Source organism: Salmo salar, chromosome ssa06 (genome assembly GCF_905237065.1).
Source record: "Salmo salar chromosome ssa06, Ssal_v3.1, whole genome shotgun sequence".
Taxonomy (NCBI): domain Eukaryota; kingdom Metazoa; phylum Chordata; class Actinopteri; order Salmoniformes; family Salmonidae; genus Salmo; species Salmo salar.
Window position 1 is genome coordinate 37,296,339 of NC_059447.1, and position 24,528 is coordinate 37,320,866.

At 41.6% G+C, this 24,528-nt stretch overlaps 3 protein-coding genes across 3 annotated transcripts; all 3 read left to right on the plus strand.

Annotated features, from left to right (window-relative positions):
• Positions 1-251: 251 nt before the first annotated feature.
• On the plus strand, positions 252-7,602 carry LOC106607215 (intercellular adhesion molecule 2). The gene is made up of 5 exons (XM_014203942.2): positions 252-459; positions 2,152-2,427; positions 2,524-2,853; positions 4,823-5,059; positions 5,563-7,602. The coding sequence occupies exons 1-5, from the start codon at positions 408-410 to the stop codon at positions 5,673-5,675; spliced, it is 1,008 nt and encodes a 335-aa protein (XP_014059417.1). The 5' UTR covers positions 252-407; the 3' UTR covers positions 5,676-7,602.
• A 1,017-nt stretch (positions 7,603-8,619) lies between these two features.
• On the plus strand, positions 8,620-11,149 carry LOC106607216 (hemicentin-1). Its single transcript, XM_014203943.2, has 5 exons — positions 8,620-8,841; positions 9,394-9,660; positions 9,834-10,166; positions 10,287-10,538; positions 10,810-11,149. Exons 1-4 carry the CDS (start codon positions 8,790-8,792, stop codon positions 10,535-10,537), a joined length of 903 nt encoding a protein of 300 aa, XP_014059418.1. The 5' UTR covers positions 8,620-8,789; the 3' UTR covers position 10,538; positions 10,810-11,149.
• A 134-nt stretch (positions 11,150-11,283) lies between these two features.
• LOC106607217 (hsp90 co-chaperone Cdc37) lies at positions 11,284-20,123 on the plus strand. Its single transcript, XM_014203944.2, has 8 exons — positions 11,284-11,647; positions 11,906-12,187; positions 12,327-12,432; positions 12,515-12,630; positions 13,024-13,146; positions 13,229-13,411; positions 19,095-19,166; positions 19,321-20,123. Exons 1-8 carry the CDS (start codon positions 11,537-11,539, stop codon positions 19,459-19,461), a joined length of 1,134 nt encoding a protein of 377 aa, XP_014059419.1. The 5' UTR covers positions 11,284-11,536; the 3' UTR covers positions 19,462-20,123.
• Positions 20,124-24,528: the final 4,405 nt, after the last annotated feature.

Here is a 24,528-nt window from a genome sequence, read left to right on the forward strand (position 1 = left end):
ATACAAAATTATCTGGCGAGTTTAATGAGGGCTAATTATAATTTCTCTTGCAACATATTTAAATTCATTTTAGTCAAGTTAGCTCGCAATAATTATTGTTTTGATGGAAACCCGAATTTAGCTCCATACAAGTTACGTTGATATGCATTCTTAATTCGCTCGATGACGTTATGGAAAAGGATTTTATTGACTAAATGTGGCAACTCCTTTCAGTCATTGTGGGTGGGTTTTGATGTTTGATTGGTCTATGAATTTATCCTGACATGGCAACCCATGGATGGACGGATGGATGTGTTCTCGTTTGGGAAAGCGTTTGTGTGTGCTGCTGCTTTTAGTTTCGATTACCGTAGATATAGGTTTTCAAGGTGACGGTCAACATTGGGATATATTTGCTGGATATAATAAATATGGTGAAAGGACTTTTCGAATTTCTGACACTCGGTGTGTTGGTGTTTACAGGTAGGGTCTACAAATCGATGTTACTACTTTTTTGTTAAACTACAGATGTTTGCTGTTCCCGTTACCGTATGAATTTCCCATTAAGTTTAAACAACTCAATTACTATTTAATTGTATTTTCCAGGTATGATGATTAACTTTCTGGAAGTCATGTTTTTGACTATTTGAAGTCCAAGTCCAATCTCTCCCACTGAATCAATATGTCTGATCAAGAAAGAGCTCTATTAAGGGAGTGGTAGATTCATTTGGAAGAAAAGCAAGTTTTTTTTTTCTCTCTCTAGAATTTGGTCCCTTAGAACAGTGTTTCCCAAACTGTGGGGTGTTCCCCCTAGGGTGCAATGCAAGGTGCAATTTCGAAATTGGGTAGTGTATCATCAGTTCCTCTTGTCATGTCAGTCATTGTATACCTTAGAGAGCTATTTTTAACTTGTCAGAAATGTCCAGATCAACTAGCCCAGGTGTACTCAACTACTATTTGAGAAGGTCCGGTCACACAAATTTCCTAGGCGGTAAAAATCTGGGTTGGTATAGTCTTTATCTACGTAGTAACAAACCTCCACCTCGCAAGTCGCGACCCATATGACTTCAAATTGTTCACAATCCTCTTGTTGACAGAAAGAACATTTAGCATGTTTTAAGCTAATTTCCCCAAAATGCTCCATATTTTGTCATGGGCGGAGAGAATTTATTTGCAGTTTTAAAGCAAATTTCCTGCAATTATACAAATGTAGCCATGTCTTAAATGTGTTCATATGATACCTGAGTTAGTCAACAAAATCAATGGGGGCCTCCTGGGGGTCGAGGCACACATTATGGCCATGATAACTACAAGATTTAGATAGCTGGTTAGCCTAACATACCTACCTAGCTAACATGGGCTAGTTGATCAACTGTACATTACTGACATGTTAGAAAAATCTCTCAAATGTCTGTCAGTGAATGACATAACAAGAGGAAAACTTCCCATGCACTACCACATTTCCAAATTGCACCTTGTGCGTTCTACTGTTACAACTCTCAACCACATTAATAAATTGAAAGCCTGAGTTTGAAAAATTATTTTTAAAGTCAGGACACATGTCAGCAAACATTTTTAAAAAACAATGTGCCCAATAGATTTTGTTGTAATGTTTGAGTCACTTAAATACACATTAGACATGGCAAAATGTATAGAATAAAAATGCAAAATTTTCTCTGTACCTCATGAAAAAAATTGTAGAATTGCAGAAAATAAGCTTTAAACCTGCATGATTTTCTCTTCGCCAACAAGAGGGGTGTGAACAGTTTTTGTCATGAAAAGTGCTTTTGCCCATAGAAATAGACGCGTAGGGGGGCGCGGGATGTTCCCCAATGCTGGAAGGGAGGTCTGAATGCAAAAGTTTGGGAATCCCTGCTTTAGAGCACTATTAATATTAAAAGTTTCATTCATTTACTCCCTTGTTCCTGACTTGACTGAGTGATATTTAACAACTAGCAGAAGCAATAGGCAACTTTCTCTCACCCTCTGATAGCGAAATGTATGGCCACAGTCAAACCAGTTGTCTTGGCCAGCAGAGAGTTTGTAATACAAACCAGCAAAAATACTAGCAAAGATATATTTATTGACAGACATTGTATTGTTATGTCAGTGTTATTTTATGGTTGCATGTAATCATTGCCATGTTGTTCACATGTCATGTGCTCTGACCGGTAGGTGGTCCTACACATGCCTCCTTTCCTCTTGAGCTCAACCCTCCCAGAGTGGTGGTGAGATATGGAGACTCAGTCTCAGTTAACTGCAGCACATCATCCACAGACCATGAGGGGATGGGCTGGGAGGCCACATTCGGAGGTACAGATTCTAAACAAAATGTCAGCATTGTCACCTGGACTGTGGATAACCTTACTGATTGGACAATAGAACCTATATGCTACATGACTCTCATTGACGGCAAACAACCCTCAAAAGTACTTCCAGTCATTCTCTACAGTGAGTATTTTGCTCCTTGTGAATGTGAAAGGTATGTTTCTATTTAACTGTATATCAGGTAGAGTATTTTTTTAACCTTGTTGACCTCCTCCACAGAGCCTCCAGACAGCGTCTCCATCTCTGTTCTGAGACACTCTGGTCCCATGTTGGAGGGGACAGAGTACCAGCTGCAGTGTGACATCCAGAACATGGCTCCTCTACAGAACCTGGTTGTGAAGTGGTACAAAGGGAATGAACCCTTAGATAAATTAACTTACAGTAACGTCAGTAAGAGACCAGTGGATGTGTCAGCTACTCTGTTGATCAGCCCCAGTAGACATGATGATGGAGCTCAGTATAGATGTAGAGCAGAACTGGACCTGGGACCAGAGGGACCACAACCCCATCCTACAGTAACATCAGAACCTCTTGATTTCACCGTATTCTGTGAGTTCCCTCTAGTCTTATTTTCAATCATTCCATTCATGTTTACAGCTGATCATTTAGTTTGATCTGATACTGTGGTGGCTAATTTCTGCATTACCAAATGAGGAGAGTTACAAACTTCACACACCAGTCAGAGTTATACTTAATACTACATCTTTAATAATTAAGATGCTTTTGCAAAAGCATTTGACTGTCAATGATGCGCTATCTCTAATGAACCATTGAAAAGTGACTACACAACAGTACAAAGAGCTTTTATAGCCAAGATGCACCCCTTCAACGTACATGACGAACCACAGATACATAGAATGGGTCACAAGGTTACGTTTTATATGAAAGATATCTATAAAACATAGCAGACAGCAACAACTGCTGTATCAACAGTGTTCATTGTGTAGACCTGGTCAGTGTTCATTGTGTCTGGTCCTCCTACTCCAAACTGGAACCGTCTCTCCCTGGTACGGTATAGAACAGAACCATTAGCTCATCCAATGGCATAAATCAATTGACAACTCTAGATCTAAACTCTCAGTTAGAAACACTTTTGTAATTATTAGCTTGGATGGTACTCAAATCAAACAGGTCTCTGCATATAAATACTTAGTGGTATGGTTAGATGATAGGCTTTCTTTTAAAAAACATGTTACTGAATTGGGAAAAAAGCTCAAATTCAAGATAGGGTTCCTTTACAGAAACAGGGCTTGTCTGTCCTCCGTAAATAGAAAACAAATTGTGCAGACTACTTTTATGTCCGTTTTAGATTATGGTGATATTATCTATATGCATGCATCGGCAAACACATTAAAACCACTGGATGCTATTTACCATTGTGCACTCAGGTTTATCACGGGTGATAGTTACAAAACTCATCACTGTATCCTTTGTCAACATATGGGTTGGGCCTCTCTATCTGTGAGGCGAGAGCAACATGCTCTCTTGTTTATTAATAAAGCACTTCTTTTAAAACTACCTCCATATATATCATCATTAATTTCCACTAGATATACTAATTTTAAAACCAGATCACAGATGTGGATTACATTAGAGACTCCTGCTGTCTCCACAGAGTTGGGTAGGACTGCCTTTAGTTCCTTTGCACCTTATTTATGGAACAAACTGCAGATCCAACTTAAGTTAGACACTCTGGTGTCCCTTGCCCATTTCAAAAATGTTATGGAGGATCAATATGATGTTGTCTGTGATTGTTTCTGTTGAATTGTGTCTTTGTTTTGTATGTTTGAAATGTTCTTGTCTGTATGCCTAAAACTGTACATGTCAACATGTTTACACACGGCACAGCCATAAAAGAGATCCAGGTCTCAGTCTGTTTTCCCTGTTAAAATAAAGATTTTAAAAAAATAATAATAATAATAAAAAATACTCCCATCTCAAGTAAACCCCCTCTTGACTCCACTCCTGGACAAGCTCACTGAGGGGAGTGAGCCTCTATGTCATACACTATCCCAAGATAAGTGCAACATCAAAGAGGACATACAATGGTCCAGACACGGCCATACACCTTCCCCCAATGCCAAAGGAGGGAGCGACTTGCGCACAGACATTGTGGAGACAAGTAATTGGTTCCCCATTAATCACGCCATCCCTTCACATGGTTTAAGAATAAGTAAAGACACGTTCACATATGAAGACAATGTTCCATTCTGACCTCTCCCCTCTCTGGGCCCCAAGTGACTGAGCCCCAGCTGAGGGAAGAAGTACAACTGCCAACACCAGAGTCCGAAGGGATACATTCTAATGACAAGTATCTCACATATGCATATTATGCAAATAAAACATCTTAATTATCTATGTTACCCAACTAATTCTGATTCATCCGCCACAATATCCTACTATGATATTTAACAGAGTCTTCCAATAATCTGTTATCATCTCATGATTTCACCCTCCCCGAACACCGAATCTTGTGGGAACAGTCCATGTTGATTGGTTATTTCTCCCCATTCTTCAGACCCCCCAACCTTTTCCAGACCTGAAGCTGAGACCCTGGACATCGGAGTGGGGGAGGAAATCACCTTAAACTGCACGGCTACTGGAAGGCCCACTCCTCTGTACAGCTGGCAGTCTTCACATGTCAAAGAAGCTATTTTCTCCCCCCCGTCCGAGGTCCCAGGAACCTACACCTGCACTGCCTCCAATCAGATAGGCAAGATCAGCAAGACATTCACTGTGAATCCCAAACCTGAAGGTAGGATCATGTTTCTAATTAGTACCTAGTCTTATCTTTTTCACAAATGCTTCTATTCTCACCTACTACCCCTCCCTCTTCCCCTCTCGTTCCCCCTTTACTCACTTACTAGGTGCATTCATGTTACCCTTTACCTGAATGAGACTGTGTCCATTGGTAAGGGTACATCATCAGGTGACCACAAGTACTTTGTTACTTTGCAATTATTACATTGTAACTACACTCTACATATGAAACTAGCTACCATGGAAATATGTTTTTCAGGACACTTCATGTAAAGTGGGACCCAATTTTTCCCGTACCATGAATATGTGTTACTTTCTTAATATTTCCCAAATAGACTGCTCTGAGAAATATCTCATTGCTCCTGTTTCTCCAGGCAGTCGTGGAACCACTGCAGGGATAGTAGTGGTCGTGCTGGCTTTCTTTGCTCTAGTGTCTGTCTGTGTGGTTCTTCACAAACAAATAAATAAACCCTCATTAACCACACCCTCTTCCCACAGGGGGCAGCACAACATTCTGGGTCATCATAGGATTGGGCCTGTGCCTGGCCGTTGTGATCGTGATTGTCTATGTCGTTGTCAAACACAGAGCAGGTCCCAACTCCATCATCTGACCAGGCCAGAGGAAGAGAATTTCTATCGCCAGTGTGACCAGCAGGACTTCCTCAACAGACATTGTATGAATAAGAATGATTGTTTATTGAATTAATATGATGGATGGCTTCAATCCTGCATGGCTTATAAATCCAAAGAGTGCTTTCTATTAGCCTACTCCAAACAATAGCTTTGTGCCATTTGTATGTGGTGTTGTTTTGAATGTGTCTTGGGCTGTGTCTGTGTGAGCATGTTGCGCGACACTACAAAGCATTAATTCACATGCATGTGTGTCCTGTTTTATTATTCGTTTTATAATCAAGCATGTCTGAATGTAGTCTCTCTTCTCTCAGCCAGTGTGTCTCTGTCATGCAGGTAAAGCGGCTGGGAAAACAGGCTAGCCTGATCACTGTAGTCTGTACAATAGTGCTCAATAGTGCTCTAAGGCAGGGATTCCCAGTACAAAAAAAAAAATGCATGAAATGAAATGAAATGAAATGAAATGTATGAATTCACTACTGTAAGTCGCTCTGGATAAGAGCGTCTGCTAAATGACTAAAATGTAAAAAATGTAAAAAATGTCTGATGACAGCACCAAGTGATCTTATGTGACTGTACAATGAGAAATGAGCCATGCAATGCATCACTTCCTGTCTAATGCTTTTTTTTCTTGTTGCTCTAAAATGGTGATACCAGAACCTTTTAACCAATTTAAGTTTGCTATTCCAAGAGCCACAGGTTGCTTCTCTTCACTATTGCTTATTTTGTTCTCTGCCCACACTCTTCCACTTTATCTCTCTATTTTACCGTCACAGCATTGTCGTCAGTATTGTCAGTATGTTTGATGATAGGTTTAATCGTTTGTCTTTCACTTTCTCAACCTGTGGACCATAGGGAAGCGAACATGCATACCGACATGAATCCCATGGACACAGTCTCAGGGCTGTGAGGAGAGAAAGGCCACTAATGTGTTTTACCTATCTCAGGGATTTTAATAGGCTACACAGTCATATCTCACCATAGGTGGCTCACATGGTCCTTTAAGATGTTGCTATACTGTGTGTTAGTAGAAACAATTCTCTGTTTTGACGAGTGGAGTGGCACAGTCCTTCAATCGTTGTCTTTTTTTGTTGAATCACAATCAGAATTTTGTGTTTATTTTTTATTACAATTTTAAAACAAATTCATGGTAGATATTTCAAGGTATGGTTACAGTGGTAAGTGCAAAGTATGTTCAGTTCACGTTGCACAGGGCTGGAATAGCATTGGTACAGTTGAAATGGTGCTTGTACGGTGCACAGAACACTATTTGAGTTGCACTATGTAAACTAGCTTTTTGCATGCGATGTTCGTATATTGTGTCGCTAACTAATTATGTGTATATTGTCCATTTTATTTCAGCACTGAATGTTGTTATATGCTCTCTTTCACAGTCACTAACACTCATTCTCTGATTTATTTAGACATTTCTGTCAGCTTGTTTATATGACCTGTGATGTGTGTTTCCATCTGACTGCTCTTCCGTTCAGACATTTAGTTCTCTCTTCGGAATGTGAATACTGTCAGGCTCAGCATTGTGTCAGAGATTCAGTCTCAGGCGGTGTTCTACTGCAACCTATTTAGGTGTCTTTCATTTCCATTTCAATAGTGCTGCAACGTTGGTTGAAAGTTTTGCATCGACAATGCAGGTGATGTTTACCGTGCATACACAGCATTCACTGTCCAACATCAACCAGCTATGCTCATTGAGTTAACGTTTTGAAACGATCAGTCTTTCACTGTGACATGTTCCTCTACTGTCTTTTGTATGGCATTTCTCTCATACATTACTGTAACACTGACACATCCATACTAATCACTACAAACTAAGGTCCATGTAAAGCGAAGCATGAACGTCCATCTGTTATCCTGCCTACGGTGGCTCAAATAAATACTTCCTTTTAAAAATTGAGTGTGTCCTTTTTGTGTCTCTCGGGTTCTGCTTCATCCTGGTGAAGGGGACTTCTGCCTTGCCAAGAAACACTTTGTGTGTGCAGCCTGACTGTTGCTATAACAACCTGGCTGCAGCGTAGACTTATAATGGCAATTTGCCAGCACATTTAGTCCTTGAGCAAAAACATGTTATATTATACACACATGATCATTTTCAGAAACAAGTGTACAGTAGTGTACTTCCACAACAAACAAAGGCACAGCGTAGAAACACAAAACAGAGTAGACATACTGTAGACACTGAGGATTGGCAGCTGAGCCTTCTATAAATAAACCCAATAAGCATCCAATTACTGAGCAATGTTTCTGGCAGCCTGGTCACGGCCGGTGCTGTTGTGCAGTGGTGGTACATTCTGATCACAGAGTGAGGCCTACACACTACATGCCGGACAACTCAAGTCCAACAATCCAACCTGCTGAGTCTTGACAAAGCATGGGGTGTCCAAGCAGTGTGCGCATGGGAATCAAACATGCCTGCAGAAAAGAGAGTAGAACTGCAATGTGAGTTCTCTCAAACCACCTATGTGTATGAATCCACAGTCACACGGGAACTGTTTAGTTTGAGGCAAGTTAACACAGGTCATTGGGGTTTCATTTCAGATGAAACAACTGAAAATTGTAACCGTAGCACCCTTCTGAAGTCATAGAACTCGATATGGGTATTTTCTAAAAACAGAAAAGAGATGTCATCTGAATAGCTTGGGGTTGTGCTGCTGTAACAATACATGACAGCGAACAGAACTACAACAGATCTAGGCTGAGATTCTAGGAGTAGGAATACATTTTGGGCTGAAATATATCATGGGTCTGATATATTAACTCCCATTGAACATGAAAATACAGATTCTAACTAAACCACAAATAAATGATTAAAGGAAGAATTTCCCCTGTGGGATGTAGGCCTAATGAGTTACCATTGAGGAGGTATGGCCTTGATGCCTGTCAAACTTCCTTAGCCCCCTCTTCTCCCCCTTGGGGCCCTGCAGTCAGACACAGACTACGGTATGAGAGCCCTCGTTTGGTGAGGGAGGGCTTTTGTTAGTAATCACAGTTCACTTTGGAGTTGCCAAGCAGGACCAAGTCGGAATTCCACTCGCCTTTCAACTCCGACCATAGTGGACCTCATCAAAGTCTGCAAAAAGATGGAAAACTACTTTCTAAAATGGATCCTAACCTTTTGCATGTTCTGCACCGGTAAGATGTTGCAAGAGACAACATTTTATTATTCCTAAGATTTGCTTATTCTCTGTGGAGTCGAGGGTTATGGGACATCTGCAGTAGAGGCCCCCTTTGTATCGACGAGTTTGTAGTTTGAAGACGTTTTTGGCAATAGAATTGGTCATAAATGGTTTTAAAGCTCTTTGGTGAAATACTCTTATATAATATTGCATATATGAGTGTGTGAATTATTTACCTGTGCTTTGTCCACTGAAATTAAACTTGCAACCCAGAGATGATGGCAAAGTGGAACCTGCATCCCACCCAGTCTTATATCCACAGTGATACAAACAGATCATAAACACCTGCTAAAGTCACACAATCAAATCACTGCAAGCAACATTTTCCTTGTATCTGTAAATGTTTATTTAACAAATATGAATGTTTCGGATATGCCAACAATAATAGAACATTCTAATTAGATTATGTGATGATCATGATGATAATGAAAAAAATTGGGGAAATGATGATGCTGATGAAGACAATGTAACGATGATGATGGTGATGATGATATTGTCCGTGTCTCAGTGTCAGGTGAAGGATGCTCTCTGGAGCTGAAACCCTCCAGGGTGGTGGTGGGGTTTGGGGAGGCTGTGTCTGTCAGCTGTGAAGCCTCTCGCCCGGTGCGTGTCCTAGGCTGGGAGTCAGCCATCGGGCCAGCACACACCCAACAGGACCGGGCTGTCCAATGGAAGGTGGACAGTCTGATTGACTGGATCGAGGAGCCTATCTGCTATGGAGTCTTCTTCACTGCACCCAGACAGTGTGAGGAGAAACTCAACCTCATCCTTTACAGTGAGTCAACCTGGCCTACATAAAGCTGACTTTTTATCTTAGCTCAATTAAAGGCAGAGCATGGCTGCAGTACATGCATCAGACCATACTTCATAATGATGAATTCTATTTGTGGCGACTACTACTGCATGTACGTGTTGTGCTTGACACACTAACCAGCTGATCTTTCACAGAGACTCCAGACAGTGTCACTATCAGCTCAACAAACCACACTGGTCCCATGTTGGAGGGGAAAGAGTACCAGCTGCTCTGTGATGTCCAGAACATTGCCCCCGTTCAATACCTCACCCTGAGGTGGTACAGAGGGCAGACTGAAGTTTACAACCACTCTTTCTCTGATCTGACCCCTGCCTCCCCTGTCCAAGTATCTTCCATCCTCCTGATCACCCCAACCAAAGCTGATAACGGAGCCCAGTACAAGTGTGTGGCTCAGCTGGACTTGGGACCAGAGGGACCACAACCGCCTCCTTCAGTAACATCAGAGCCTCTCAACGTCTCTGTGCACTGTGAGTCTATCCACTCAGCCCAACCATTAATAGTTTCATGAGAAACAATGAAATCCAATTGCGTTTGTGTATTCGTTTATATGCAATATCCATCCCTTTCCCTTATACTTATTTTCTCAGACCCCCCATCCTTCCTCAGTCCTGAGGCTGAGACCCTGGACATCAGTGTGGGTGATGAAATCACATTAAATTGCACGGCTACAGGAAGCCCCAGTCCTGTGTACAGCTGGCAGTCTTCAGATCCCAAAGAGAAGATGGAGGACCAACCTGTTTTTACCTCTTCCTCCTTGCTTCCAGGGACATACACCTGCATTTCCTGTAATAAGATTGGCAAGAAGAGTAAGCAGTTCATCATCAAGACTAAGTCTTAAGGTAGGAGGACACAGTGAAGGGGGCATTGTTAAATGCAAACATTTAGAGGATAGAACTAGCACTCTCTACCATCATACTTGTTATAGAAGCCATTGATCTTATTTGGTATGCAATGTGAGGAGTCTCTTGAAGGTAAAAAGGGCCACGTTGGAGGTATGTGACTTTTCCCACAGTGGAGTGTTGGCTTTACAAAACAAAAGTCCAAGTTTGGGGGATTAGCAGAGGGAAGATATTGTCTGTCTCTAATATCAATTGCACGGTTTTGTTACAGGTGTGAGAGCGTCATCATTGTCAGCCAGACCATCGCACAGAAAAAGGAATCGCCTTACATTTTTAAAGACTTTTGTCATGTAATAGTTTATTGTAGCATATTATTGTGTTATGATTGATTCTTGTTGTTATTGCAACATAACGTATACTTTTATGTGTTTAAATATATATGTAGGGTATACAGTTTACTTTCAGTGTGGAGAACCCTAGAACGCGAGGTAGTGTGAATTATTCTATCCATTAATAAGCTATCCATTAACTTTATTTTGGAAATCTACGTTGTTTATGTTCTTTCTCTCTTTTTTATGTGTCATAAAAACACTAATAAAATGACAAATGTATATTTATATGGCCAGTTGGTTTTATTATTATCAATGATGGTAGGCTATTATTATTACATCTACTAAATAATATATATATATTTTTTTATTATAAAAATCTTATGCCCCACCCACATGCCTTTGCCTTGACGTTCTTCAATGACGAGTTTACGTAGAGACGTGGAAAACGTCTAAACGGAAACTTCCAGGGTTTCTTCCTTAGCTAGCTGAAGCTACATTGTGCACTATTGTTGTTAAGCAATAGTAAATATATTAGCTACCGATATAATTTCTAACAAGGTTTTAAGTTAGCTAGTTACGTTGTATCATTAGACTTAAATCTATTATTTTCACTTTTAACGTGCTCTTGCTACAAGCAAATTTTAGCCTGCTAGCTAGGTAGCTAGAATGACAAGTAGGATAGACTACAGCGTGTGGGACCACATTGAGGTTTCAGATGATGAAGATGACACTCATCCAAACATCGATACACCCAGCCTTTTCAAATGGAGACATGAGGTAACGTTATGTCGATTAGAGTGATGCATTTGATAGCTACTTGGTTTCTGTAAGTTAGCTAATTATCACATTATTAGCTAGCTTTCTAGATTTGCAGATGCTGTAGGTAGCAAATAGCTAGCTACGTTATGTAAAAATCCTGCTTTCGCAGATAAGCTCAATGGAAAGATAAACATAACATTTGGCGTTATGCGTTGTATATCTAGTTATCCTCGATGAGATCCCTTTGTCCTGACCCCTCTCCCCACCATCACCTAGGCGCGTGTGGAACGAATGGACCAGTCCATAAAGGCTGGTGAGGACCTTGAGAAGGGGCTAGCTGAATGTAAGCGCAAGTTGACTGAAGCACAGAAGAAGACAAAGAATCTGTCCAGTTCAGTCACGGATGATGCCAAAGCCGAGCTGAGCAAGGCACAGGCCGAGGAGAAGAGGCTGAAGAAGGAGGAGCGAGACTGGGAGAAGAAACTGGAGGACCATCGGCGGGAAGAGAAGAAGATGCCATGGAGCGTAGACACACTCTGCAAGGAGGGCTTCAGCAAGGTGGGTTTAGTGTGTGGAACCACAGGTGCGCCCTGGCTGCAGGTGATGGTTATTTGCTGATGCCACTTGTCTTGCCCCACTCCGATCTCTCTCTCTCTCTCTCTCTCTCTCTCTCTCTCTCTCCTTCTGTCTCTCCTAGAGTGTTATGAACATTAAGCCAGATGTGAAGGAGGAGACCGAGGAGCAGAAAGAGCAGAAACACAAGACCTTTGTGGAGAAGTATGAGAAAGAGATCAAACACTTTGGTGAGAGTCATTATCCCATTCTTTGTTGTCCCCATTCTTTGTAGGTAGTTGTCATGGCCATGGTATCTGTCTCTGTTGTCAGGTATGATGAAACGCTGGGACGACAGCCAGAAGTACCTATCAGACAACCCTCACCTGGTGTGTGAGGAGACGGCCAACTACCTAGTCATCATGTGCATTGATCTGGAGGTGGAGGAGGTGAGAGCAGAACCGTAATACGACAAACCTCACTTCTAATAACCCATCAGGGATTTCATTCACTATACATTACCCCAGAGGACACTCATCAGGGTCATGTTCAGTAGGGCACAGGGTAGCGAAACGTTTTGAAACAGAAAACGATAGTGTTTCTTGTTGAACAATTCCAGGTAGTCCCTCCCTGTTGCAGTCCATTTTCTTACGTTTGGTGCATAATGAACACAATCCTGGTGTAGAGAAGGTTATGAAGTAGGTTAGTAAATGATCGTCTGATCCTCTTTATTTTCCAAAACATGCCTCAGTACGAAGTACACATGCAGTTTCCTTTTCTTGATACAGATGAGCATAGACAAGGGTTAATGTCAGTGTCCTGTTGATGTTTTCCTCCTGTAGAAGAAAGCGCTGATGGAGCAGGTGGCTCACCAGACCATAGTGATGCAGTTCGTCCTGGAGCTGGCTAAGAGCCTAAAGGTGGATCCCCGCGGTTGCTTCCGTCAGTTCTTCGCCAAGATAAAGGTTTGTTTGTGTGTAAAGGTAATACATTTCCCACTTGCACTCAATAGCAAAGCATTTAGACAGTTACATTTCCCTCTTTCAGACTGCAGATCAGCAGTATCAGGATGCCTTCAATGATGAGCTGGAGTCCTTTAAGGAGAGGGTGCGTGGCAGGGCCAAGATTCGGATCGAGAGGGCCATGAAGGAGTACGAAGAGGAGGAGAGACAGAAACGCCTGGGGCCCGGAGGACTGGATCCTGCTGAGGTGTATGAGTCCCTACCTGAGGTACGGAACATCTACTGCTGCACGTCCTCCTTCATTTAGCACTGTCTTTCCATCATAATCATCATCCCTATCTCTGTTTTTGGTTTTGCAAGTTAACGAAGCCAAAGATTGGAAAGCTGCCGCGGTCATCCCCCTCTTCAGAGGGAGACACTCTAGACTAGAGGTCGACCGATTATGATTTTTCAACGCCGATACCGATTATTGGAGGGCCCCCCAAAAAAAGCAGATACCGATTAATCGGCCGCTTTTTAAAAATGTATATATTTGTAATAATGACAATTACAACAATACTGAATGAACACTTATTTTAACTTAATATAATACATCAATAAAATCAATTTAGTCTCAAATAAATAATGAAAAATGTTCAATTTGGTTTAAATAATGCAAAAACAAATTGTTGGAGAAGAAAGTAAAGGTGCAATATGTGCCATGTAAAAAAAGCTAACGTTTAAGTTTCTTGCTCAGAACATGAGAACATATGAAAGCTGGTGGTTCCTTTTAACATGAGTCTTCAATATTCCCAGGTAAGAAGTTTTAGGTTGTAGTTATTATAGGAATTATAGGACTATTTCTCTCTATACGATTTGTATTTCATATGCCTTTGACTATTGGATGTTCTTATAGGCACTTTAGTATTGCCAGTGTAACAGTATAGCTTCCGTCCCTCTCCTTGCTCGAACCAGGAACACATGGACAACAGCCACCCTCGAAGCAGGGTTACCCATGTAGAGCAAGGGGTAAAACTACTCCAAGTCTCAAAGCGAGTGACCTTTGAAACGCTATTAGTGCGCACCTGGCTAACTAGCTAGCCATTTCACATTGGTTACACCAGCCTAATCTTGGGAGTTGACAGGCTTGAAGTCATAAACAGCGCAATGCATTGCGAAGGGCTGCTGGCAAACGCACGAAAGTGCTGTTTGAATGAATGCTTACGAGCCTGCTACTGCCTACCACCGACTGCTCTATCAAATCATACACTTAATTATATTATAATAACACACAGAAATACGAGCCTTAGGTCATTAATATGGTCGAATCCGGAAACTATCATCTCGAAAACAAAACGTTTTTCCTGTCAGTGAAATACAGAACCGTTCCGTATTTTATCTAACGGGTGGCATCCCTAAGTCTAAATATTCCTGTTACATTGCACAACCTTCAATGTTATGTCATAATTATGTAAAATTCTGGCAAATTAGTTCGCAACGAGCCAGGCGGCCCAAACTGTTTGCATATACCCCGACTTTGCGTGCAATCAACGCAAAATGACACAATTTCACCTGGTTAATATTGCCTGCTAACCTGGATTTCTTTTAGCTAAATATGCAGGTTTAAAAATATATACTTCTGTGTATTGATTTTAAGAAAGTGTTATGGGAATTAAGTTATCAATGTTCTTAAACCGAACTTCAATTAAACTACTCAGTCTGCCCCACCAGAGTGTGTAAGAGTCTGGTTGAATGAAGCAGACGGAGACCCAGCCAACAATGGTCAAAACGTTTATGAGAGCTCTAAAATTCATACAATGCACACAGCCTTTTATATTACCACACACACACACACACACACACACACACACACACACCTCCAGCCTCTACTAGACCTTTATGGGACTTACATTCAGTACTTTAACTATTCATTCTACATTAATTACTAATTAGATATGTTTCAGAGTGGATTCTTTACTCATTTATTTCACTTATCAGAAAGGCCTTGATGTTTATGGTTAGGGTCAGTCGTGCAACGATTGTGCTTTTTTCGCAAATGCGCTTTTGTTAAATCATCCCCCGTTTGGCGAAGTCGGCTGTCTTTGTTAGGAAGAAATAGTCTTCGCAGTTCGCAACGAGCCAGGCAGCCCAAACTGCTACATATACCCTGACTCTGTTTGCAAGAGAAGTGACACATTTTCCCTAGTTAAAAGAAATTCATGTTAGCAGGCAATATTAACTAAATATGCAGGTTTACAAATATATACTTGTGTATTGATTTTAAGAAAGGCATTGATGTTTATGGTTGGCGCAACATGTACCTAAGCGATTATATGCAACACATGACAGGTTAGATAAACTAGTAATATCATCAACCATGTGTCGTTAACTAGTGATTATGATTGATTGATTGTCTTTTATAAGATAAGTTAAATGCTAGCTAGCAACTTACCTTGGCTTCTTACTGCATTCGCGTAACAGGCAGGCTCCTCGTGGAGTGCAATGTAAAGCAGGTGGTTAGAGCGTTGGACTAGTTAACCGTAAGGTTGCAAGATTGAATCCCCGAGCTGACAAGGTAAAAATCTGTCGTTCTGCCCCTGAACAAGGCAGTTAACCCACCGTTCCTAGGCCGTCATTGAAAATAAGAATGTGTTCGTAAAACTTCATACGACACCGAGTTTGACAATAGCCAGTGAAAAATCAGAGCGCCAAATTCAAAACCACAAATCTAATTTCAATTTCTCAAACATACGACTATTTTAAACCATTTTAAAGATACACTTCTCCTGAATCGAACCGCATTGTCCAATTTCAAAAAGACTTTACAGCGAAAGCAAAACGTTAGATTATGTTAGGATAGTACATAGACAAAAATAACCACACAGCCATTTTCCAAGCAACTAGATGCATCACAAAAACCCAAAACACAGCTAAATGAAGCACTAACCTTTGACGATCTTCATCAGATGACACTCCTAGGACATCATGTTACACAATACATGCATTTTTTTTCGATAAAGTTCATATTTATATCCAAAAACAGCATTTTACATTGGCGCGTGACGTTCAGAAAATATTTTCCCTCCAATACTGCCGGTGAATCAGCACAACAATTTACAAAAATACTCATCATAAACGTTGATAAAATATTAAACTGTTATTCAAAGAATTATAGATGAACATCTCCTTTATGCAACCGCTGTGACAGATTTTTAAAAAAGCTTCACGGGGAAAGCACACTTTGCAATAATCTGAGTACTGCGCTCAGAAAAATACACTAGACAATACAGATACCTGCCATTTTGGAGTCATCTAAAATCATAAATAGCATTAGAAATATTCACTTACCTTTGATGATCTTCATCAGAAGGCACTTCCAGGAATCCCAGGTCCACAATAAATGTTGTATTGTATGATAAAGTCCATAATTTATGTCCAAATAGCTCCTTGTTGTTTGCGTGTTCAGTTAGCTACTCCAAATGTAGGAAGCGCACGGAAAATGTCACGACGAAAAGTTCAAAAAAGTTATATTTACGTTCGTTCAAACATGTCAAATGTTGTAAAGCATCAATCTTTAGGGCCTTTTTAACGTCAAACTTAAATAATATTCCAACCGGACGATTCCAATGTCAAGAAAAATGTTATGGAACACAGCTACCTCCTCACGTGAATGCGCGCCAATGAACTGATGTCCTTCCCTGAGTCAACAACTTCCCAGCCTTCTTGTTCGCTCTCTGTTCACTGCAAAAGGCTGAAACAAGGTTCTAAAGACTGTTGACATCTAGTGGAAGCCTTAGGAAGTGCTAAAGGAATCCTTAGTCACTGTGTGTTAGATAGGCAATGACTTGGAAAGATTCCACACATCAGATTTCCACTTCCTGATAGGATTATTCTCAGGTTTTTGCCTGCCATATGAGTTCTGTTATACTCACAGACATCATTCAAACAGTTTTAGAAACGTCAGAGTGTTTTCTATCCAAATCTACTAATAATATGCATATCCTAGCTTCTGAGTTTGAGTAGGAGGCAGTTTAATATGGGCACGTATTTCATCCGAAAGTGACAATACTGCGCCCTATGCGATTGGTGTCGTAAGAGGTTAACTGACTTGCCTAGTTAAATAAAGGTCTGAAGAAAAAAAAACGGCCAAATCGGTGTCCAAAAATACCGATTTCCGATTGTTATGAAAACTTGAAATCGACCCTAATTAATTGGCCATTCTGATTAATCAGTCGACCTCTACTCTAGACCCAAACTGCTACAGACCTATATCTATCCTACCCTGCCTTTCTAAGGTCTTCGAAAGCCAAGTTAACAAACAGATCACCGACCATTTCGAATCCCACCTTACCTTCTCCGCTATGCAATCTGGTTTCCCGAGCTGGTCATGGGTGCACCTCAGCCACGCTCAGGTCCTAAACGATATCATAACCGCCATCGATAAGAGACAATACTGTGCAGCTGTACTCATCGACCTGGCCAAGGCTTTCAACTCTGTCAATCACCACATTCTTATCGGCAGACTCAACAGCCTTGGTTTCTCAAATGACTGCCTCGCCTGGTTCACAAACTACTTCTCAGACAGAGTTAAGTGTGTCAAATCGGAGGGCCTGTTGTCCGGACCTCTGGCAGTCTCTATGGGGGTGCCACAGGGTTCAATCCTCAGACCGACTCTTTTCTCTGTATACATCAATGATGTCGCTCTTGCTGCTGCTGATTCTCTGATCCACCTCTACGCATACGACACCATTCTGTATACTTTTTGCCCTTCTTTGGACACTGTGTTAACTAACCTCCAGACGAGCTTCAATGCCATACAACTCTCCTTCCGTGGCCTCCAACTGCTCTTAAATGCAAGTAAAACTAAATGCATGGTCTTCAACCGATCGCTGCCCACACCTGCCTGCCCGTCCAGCATCACTACTCTGGACGGTTCTGACTTAGAATATGTGGACAACTACAAGTACCTAGGTGTCTGGTTAGACTGTAAACTCTCCTTCCAGACTCACATTAAGCATCTCCAATTCAAAATTAAATCTAGAATCGGCTTCCTATTTCGCAACAAAGCATCCTTCACTCATGCTGCCAGACACCCTCGTAAAACAAAACTGACTATTCTTCCGATCCTTGACTTCAGCGATGTCATTTACAAAATAGCCTCCAACACTCACAGCAAACTGGATGCAGTCTATCACACTGACATCCGTTTTGTCACCAAAGCCTCATATACTACCCACCACTGCGACCTCTATGCTCTCGTTGGCTGGCCCTTCATATTCGTCGCCAAACCCACTGGCTCCAGGTCATCTATAAGTCTTTGCTAGGTAAAGCCCGCCTTATCTCAGCTCGCTTGTCACCATAGCAGCACCCACCCGTAACACACGCTCCAGCAGGTATATTTCACTGGTCACCCCCAAAGCCAATTCCTCCTTTGGCCGCCTTTCCTTTCAGTTCTCTGCTGCCAATGACTGGAACGAACTGCAAAAATATCAGAAGCTGGAGACTCATATCTCCTCACTAACTTTAAGCACCAGCTGTCAGAGCAGATCACAGATCACTGCACCTGTACATAGCCCATCTGTAAATATCCCATCCAACTACCTCATCCCCATACTGTTATTTATTTTATTTATTTTGCTCCTTTGCACCCCAGTATCTCTACTTGCACACTCATCTTCTGCACATCTATCATTCCAATGTTTAATTGCTGTATTGTAATTATTTCGCCACTATGGCCTATTTATTGCCTTACCTCCCTTATCCTACCTCATTTGCACACACTGTATATAGACTTTTTCTATTATATTATTGACTGTATGTTTGTTTATTCCATGTGTAACTCTGTGTTGTTTGTGTTGCACTGCTTTGCTTTATCTTGGCCAGGTCGCAGTTGTAAATGAGAACTTGTTCTCAACTAGCCTACCTGGTTAAATAAAGGTGAAATAAATACAAATATTTTGTCCTTTTTGTAGGAGATGCAGAAATGTTTTGACGAGAAGGACATTGCAATGTTGCAGACTGTTATCACTAAGCTGGACCCAACGGTAGGTTACAAAACCAAATCCATTCCTGTGTTTCTTTTGTTATATTGTCTTCCACATGCTCAGGGCAAATTTAAAGGAACACTGAATAGTGACATAAAACCTCCTGAAGTTGTTATAAACTGGTGCTCTGAATGTCATTGTTCCTACCCATCAGGAGGCTAAGGTCCACATGAAGAGATGCATTGACTCTGGCCTCTGGGTCCCTAACTCACGGGCAGACGAGGGAGACGACAAGGAGGAAGACGCTACTTATGAAGAGCTGAATAAGGAGATGGGTGAACAGAAGATTGAATGATTGACATGAATTGACTTTACGATGATGATATTTTCCTCTATGTAGTCATCACTTCTATTGCTACTCCCAATGTTTGTTCATGAATTTCTCCTTAACGCTTTGGAACAATGTAACCTCGCTGTGGTGAAGTCCACTCTTTGTGGACAACAGTATCACACCAATATCACTTGCTGAATGCTTTTCTTTTTTTTAACATAATTCTTGCTTGGGCCTTATTCGTAAAGCTGTGTTCTTAAACATGTGTGTGCCTGTACATAGTCTCTTTGGGTGTGTGTGTCAGCCAACCAGCCAATCTGTTGTTTACCTTGTATTTGTGTGCTTTCAGTTGCTGGGGAACATTGTTTCTCTTTTTCATTCAATAGTCTCACTACTGGTTCTACATGTATAGGGATAGGCATGGCAGGATTTTAGTTCTTGATGTGATAGAATTATACATAGTGATGTAACGTGGGATAGCCTAGTAACTGAGGTTGAAATTGAATCATATCAACATGTGACATTTTGAATCCAGTGTACTGGCCCCTTATGACCTTTTTGCTCATTGTTTTCTCTCCTTAATTTGACCAGCAGTTGTCCCCTCCTATCAACTTTTAAGTTGATGGGAGAATCACTTTTATGAGTATTATTTGCTATTAAAAATAACACTGATGTGGTTTACATGAGTCAGGATAGGGTGTTATTGAATTGAGATTTATTAGAAACATTGTAATATCATTTCACCTGTCTTCCATTGCATTATAATGCTTAGTGCAACAAACTAATATGGTCCAAACACACCAAGACAGTCGTGAAGAGGGCACGACAACACTTTTTTCCCCTCAGGAGACTGAAACAGTTTGGCATGGGTCCCCAGATCCTCAAAAGGTTACTATTTACATTGACCCCAGCTTTTGTTTTGACACTGATGCTACTCGCTGTTTATCATCTTTGCAAAGTCACTTTCCCCTACCTACATGTACAAATTACCTCGACTAACCTGTACCCCATGCACATTTACTCGGTACCCTTGCCTCCTGTATATAGCCTCGTTATTGTTATGTAATTCTACTGTTACTTCTTTATTTTTACTATTTTATTTAGTAAATATTTTCTTAACTATTTCTTGAATTGCACTGTTGGTTAAGGGCTTGTAAGTAAGCATTTCACGATAAGGTCTACACCTACCCTACCGTTCAAAGGTTTGGGGTCACTTAGAAATGGCCTTGTTTTTGAAAGAAAATCGTGTTGTTTTTTTGTCCATTTAAAATGACATCAGATTGATCAGAAATACAGTGTAGACATTGTTAATGTTGTAAATTACTATTGTAGCTGGAAACGGCAGATTTTTTATGGAATATCTAAACTCAGAAAAAAAAGAAACGTCCTCTCACTGTCAACTGCGCTTATTTTCAGCAAACGTAAGATGTGCAAATATTTGTATGAACGTAAGATTCAACAACTGAGATATAAACTGAACAAGTTCCACAGACTTGTGACTAACAGAAATGGAATAATGTGTCCCTGAACAAAGGGGGGGGGGTTAAAATCAAAAGTAACAGTCAGTATCTGGTGTGGCCACCAGCTGCATTAAGTACTGCAGTGCATCTCCTCCTCATGGACTGCACCAGATTTGCCAGTTCTTGCTGTGAGATGTTACCCCACTCTTCCACCAAGGCACCAGCAAGTTCCCGGACATTTCTGGGGGGAATGGCCCTAGCCCTCACCCTCCGATCCAACAGGTCCCAGACGTGCTCAATGGGATTGAGATCCAGGCTCTTCGCTGGCCATGGCAGAACACTGACATTCCTGTCTTGCTGGAAATCACGCACATAACGAGCAGTATGGCTGGTGGCATTATCATGCTAGATGGTCATGTCAGGGTGAGCCTGCAGGAAGGGTACCACATGAGGGAGGAGGATGTCTTCCCTGTAACGCACAGCGTTGAGATTGCCTGCAATGAGAACAAGCTCTGTCCGATGATGCTGTGACACACTGCTCCAGACCATGACGGACCCTCCACCTCTAAATCGATCCTGCTCCAGAGTACAGGCCTCGGTGTAACGCTCATTCCTTAGACGATAAACGCTAATCCGACCATCACCTCTGGTGAGACAAAAACGCAACCCGTCAGTGAAGAACACTTTTTGCCAGTCCTGTCTGGTCCAGCGACGGTGGGTTTGTGCCTATAGGCGACATTGTTGCCGGTGATGTCTGGTGAGGACCTGCCTTACAACAGGCCTACAAGCCCTCAGTACAGCCTCTCTCAGCCTATATCGGACAGTCTGAGCACTGATGGAGGGATTGCGCGTTCCTGGTGTAACTCGGGCAGTTGTTGTTGCCATCCTGTACCTGTCCCGTGATGTTTGGATATACCAATCCTGTGCAGGTGTTGTTACACGTGGTCTGCCACTGCGAGGACGATCAGCTATCCGTCCTGTCTCCCTGTAGTGCTGTCTTAGGCGTCTCAAGGTATGGACATTGCAATATATTGCCCTGGCCACATCTGTAGTCCTCATCCCTCCTTGCAGCATGCCGAAGGCATGTTCATGCAGATGAGCAGGAATTTTGGGCATCTTTCTTTTGGTGTTTTTCAGAGTCAGTAGAAAGGCCTCTTTTAGTGTCCTAATTTTTCATAACTGTGACCTTAACTGCCTACCGTCTGTAAGCTGTTAGTGTCTTAACCACTGTTCCACAGGTGCATGTTCATTAATTGTTTATGGTTCATTGAACAAGCATGGGAAACCGTGTTCAAACCCTTTACAATGAAGATCTGTGTAGTTATTTGGATTTTTACTAATTATCTTTGAAAGACAGGGTGCTGAAAAAGGGACGTTTCTATTTTGCTGAGTTTACATACAGTGGGGGAAAAAAGTATTTGATCCCCTGCTGATTTTGTAAGTTTGCCCACTTACAAAGAAATGATCAGTCTATAATTTTAATGGTAGGTTTATATGAACAGTGAGAGACAGAATAACAACAAAAAAATCCAGAAAAACACATGTCAAAAATGTTATAAAATGATTTCCATTTTAATGAGGGAAATAAGTATTTGACCCCTCTGCAAAACATGACTTAGTACGTGGTGGCAAAACCCTTGTTGGCAATCACAGAGGTCAGACGTTTCTTGTAGTTGGCCACCAGGTTTGCACACATCTCAGGAGGGATTTTGTCCCACTCCTCTTTGCAGATCTTCTCCAAGTCATTAAGGTTTCAAGGCTGACGTTTGGCAACTCGAACCTTCAGCTCCCTCCACAGATTTTCTATGGGATTAAGGTCTGGAGACTGGCCAGGCCACTCCAGGACCTTAATGTGCTTCTTCTTGAGCTACTCCTTTGTTGCCTTGGCCGTGTGTTTTGGGTCATTGTCATGCTGGAATACCCATCCACGACCCATTTCCAATGCCCTGGCTGAGGGAAGGAGGTTCTCACCCAAGATTTGACAGTACATGGCCCCGTCAAATGATGCGGTGAAGTTGTCCTGTCCCCTTAGCAGAAAAACACCCCCAAAGCATAATGTTTCCACCTCCATGTTTGACGGTGGAGATGGTGTTCTTGGGGTCATAGGCAGCATTCCTCCTCCTCCAAACACGGCGAGTTGAGTTGATGCCAAAGAGCTCCATTTTGGTCTCATCTGACCACAACACTTTCACCAGTTGTCATCTGAATCATTCAGATATTCATTGGCAAACTTCAGACGGGCATGTATATGTATTCTTGAGCAGGGGGACCTTGCGGGCGCTGCAGGATTTCAGTCCTTCACGGCGTAGTGTGTTACCAATTGTTTTCTTGGTGACAATGGTCCCAGCTGCCTTGAGATCATTGACAAGATCCTCCTGTGTTGTTCTGGGCTGATTCCTCACTGTTCTCATGATCATTGCAACTCCACGAGGTGAGATCTTGCATGGAGCCCCAGGCCGAGGGATATTGACAGTTCTTTTGTGTTTCTTCCATTTGCGAATAATCGCACCAAATGTTGTCACCTTCTCACCAAGCTGCTTGGCGATGGTCTTGTAGCCCATTCCAGCCATGTGTAGGTCTACAATCTTGTCCATGACATCCTTGGAGAGCTCTTTGGTCTTGGCCATGGTGGAGAGTTTGGAATCTGATTGATTGATTGCTTTTGTGGACAGGTGTCTTTTATACAGGTAACAAACTGAGATTAGGAGCACTCCCTTTAAGAGTGTGCTCCTAATCTCAGCTCGTTACCTGTATAAAAGACACCTGGGAGCCAGACATCTTTCTGATTGAGAGGGGGTCAAATACTTATTTCCCTCATTAAAATGCAAATCAATTTATAACATTTTTGACATGTGTTTTTCTGGATATTTTTGTTGTTATTCTGTCTCACTGTTAAAATAAACCTACCATTAAAATTATACTGATCCTTTCTTTATCAGTGGGCAAACATACAAAATCAGCAGGGGATCAAATACTTTTTTCCCTCACTGTAGGCATACAGAGGCCCATTATCAGCAACCATCACTCCTGTGTTCCAATGACACGTTGTGTTAGCTAATCCAAGTTTATCATTTTAAACGGCTAATTGATCATTAGAAAACCCTTTTGCAATTATGTTAGCACAGCTGAAAACTGTTGTTTCGATTAAAGAAGCAATAAAACTGGCCTTCTTTAGACTAGTTGAGTATCTGGAGCATCAGCATTTGTGCGTTCGATTGCAGGCTCAAAATGGCCAGAAACAAAGAACTTTTCTTCTGGAACTTGTCAGTCTATTCTTGTTCTGAGAAATGAAGTCTATTCCATGCGAGAAATTGACAAGAAACTGAAAATCTCGTACAACGCTATGTACTACTCCCTTCACAGAACAGCGCAAACTGGCTCTAACCAGAATAGAAAGAGGAGTGGGAGGCCCTGGTGTCCAACTGAGCAAGAGGACAAGTACATTAGAGTCTAGTTTGAGAAACCGATGCCTCACAAGTCCTCAACTTGCAGCTTCACTAAATAGTACCCACGAAACACCAGTCTCAAAGTCAACAGTGAAGACGTGACTCCGGGATGCTGGCCCTCTAGGCAGAGTTGCAACGAAAAAGCTATATCTCAGACTGGCCAATAAAAATAAAAGATGGGCAAA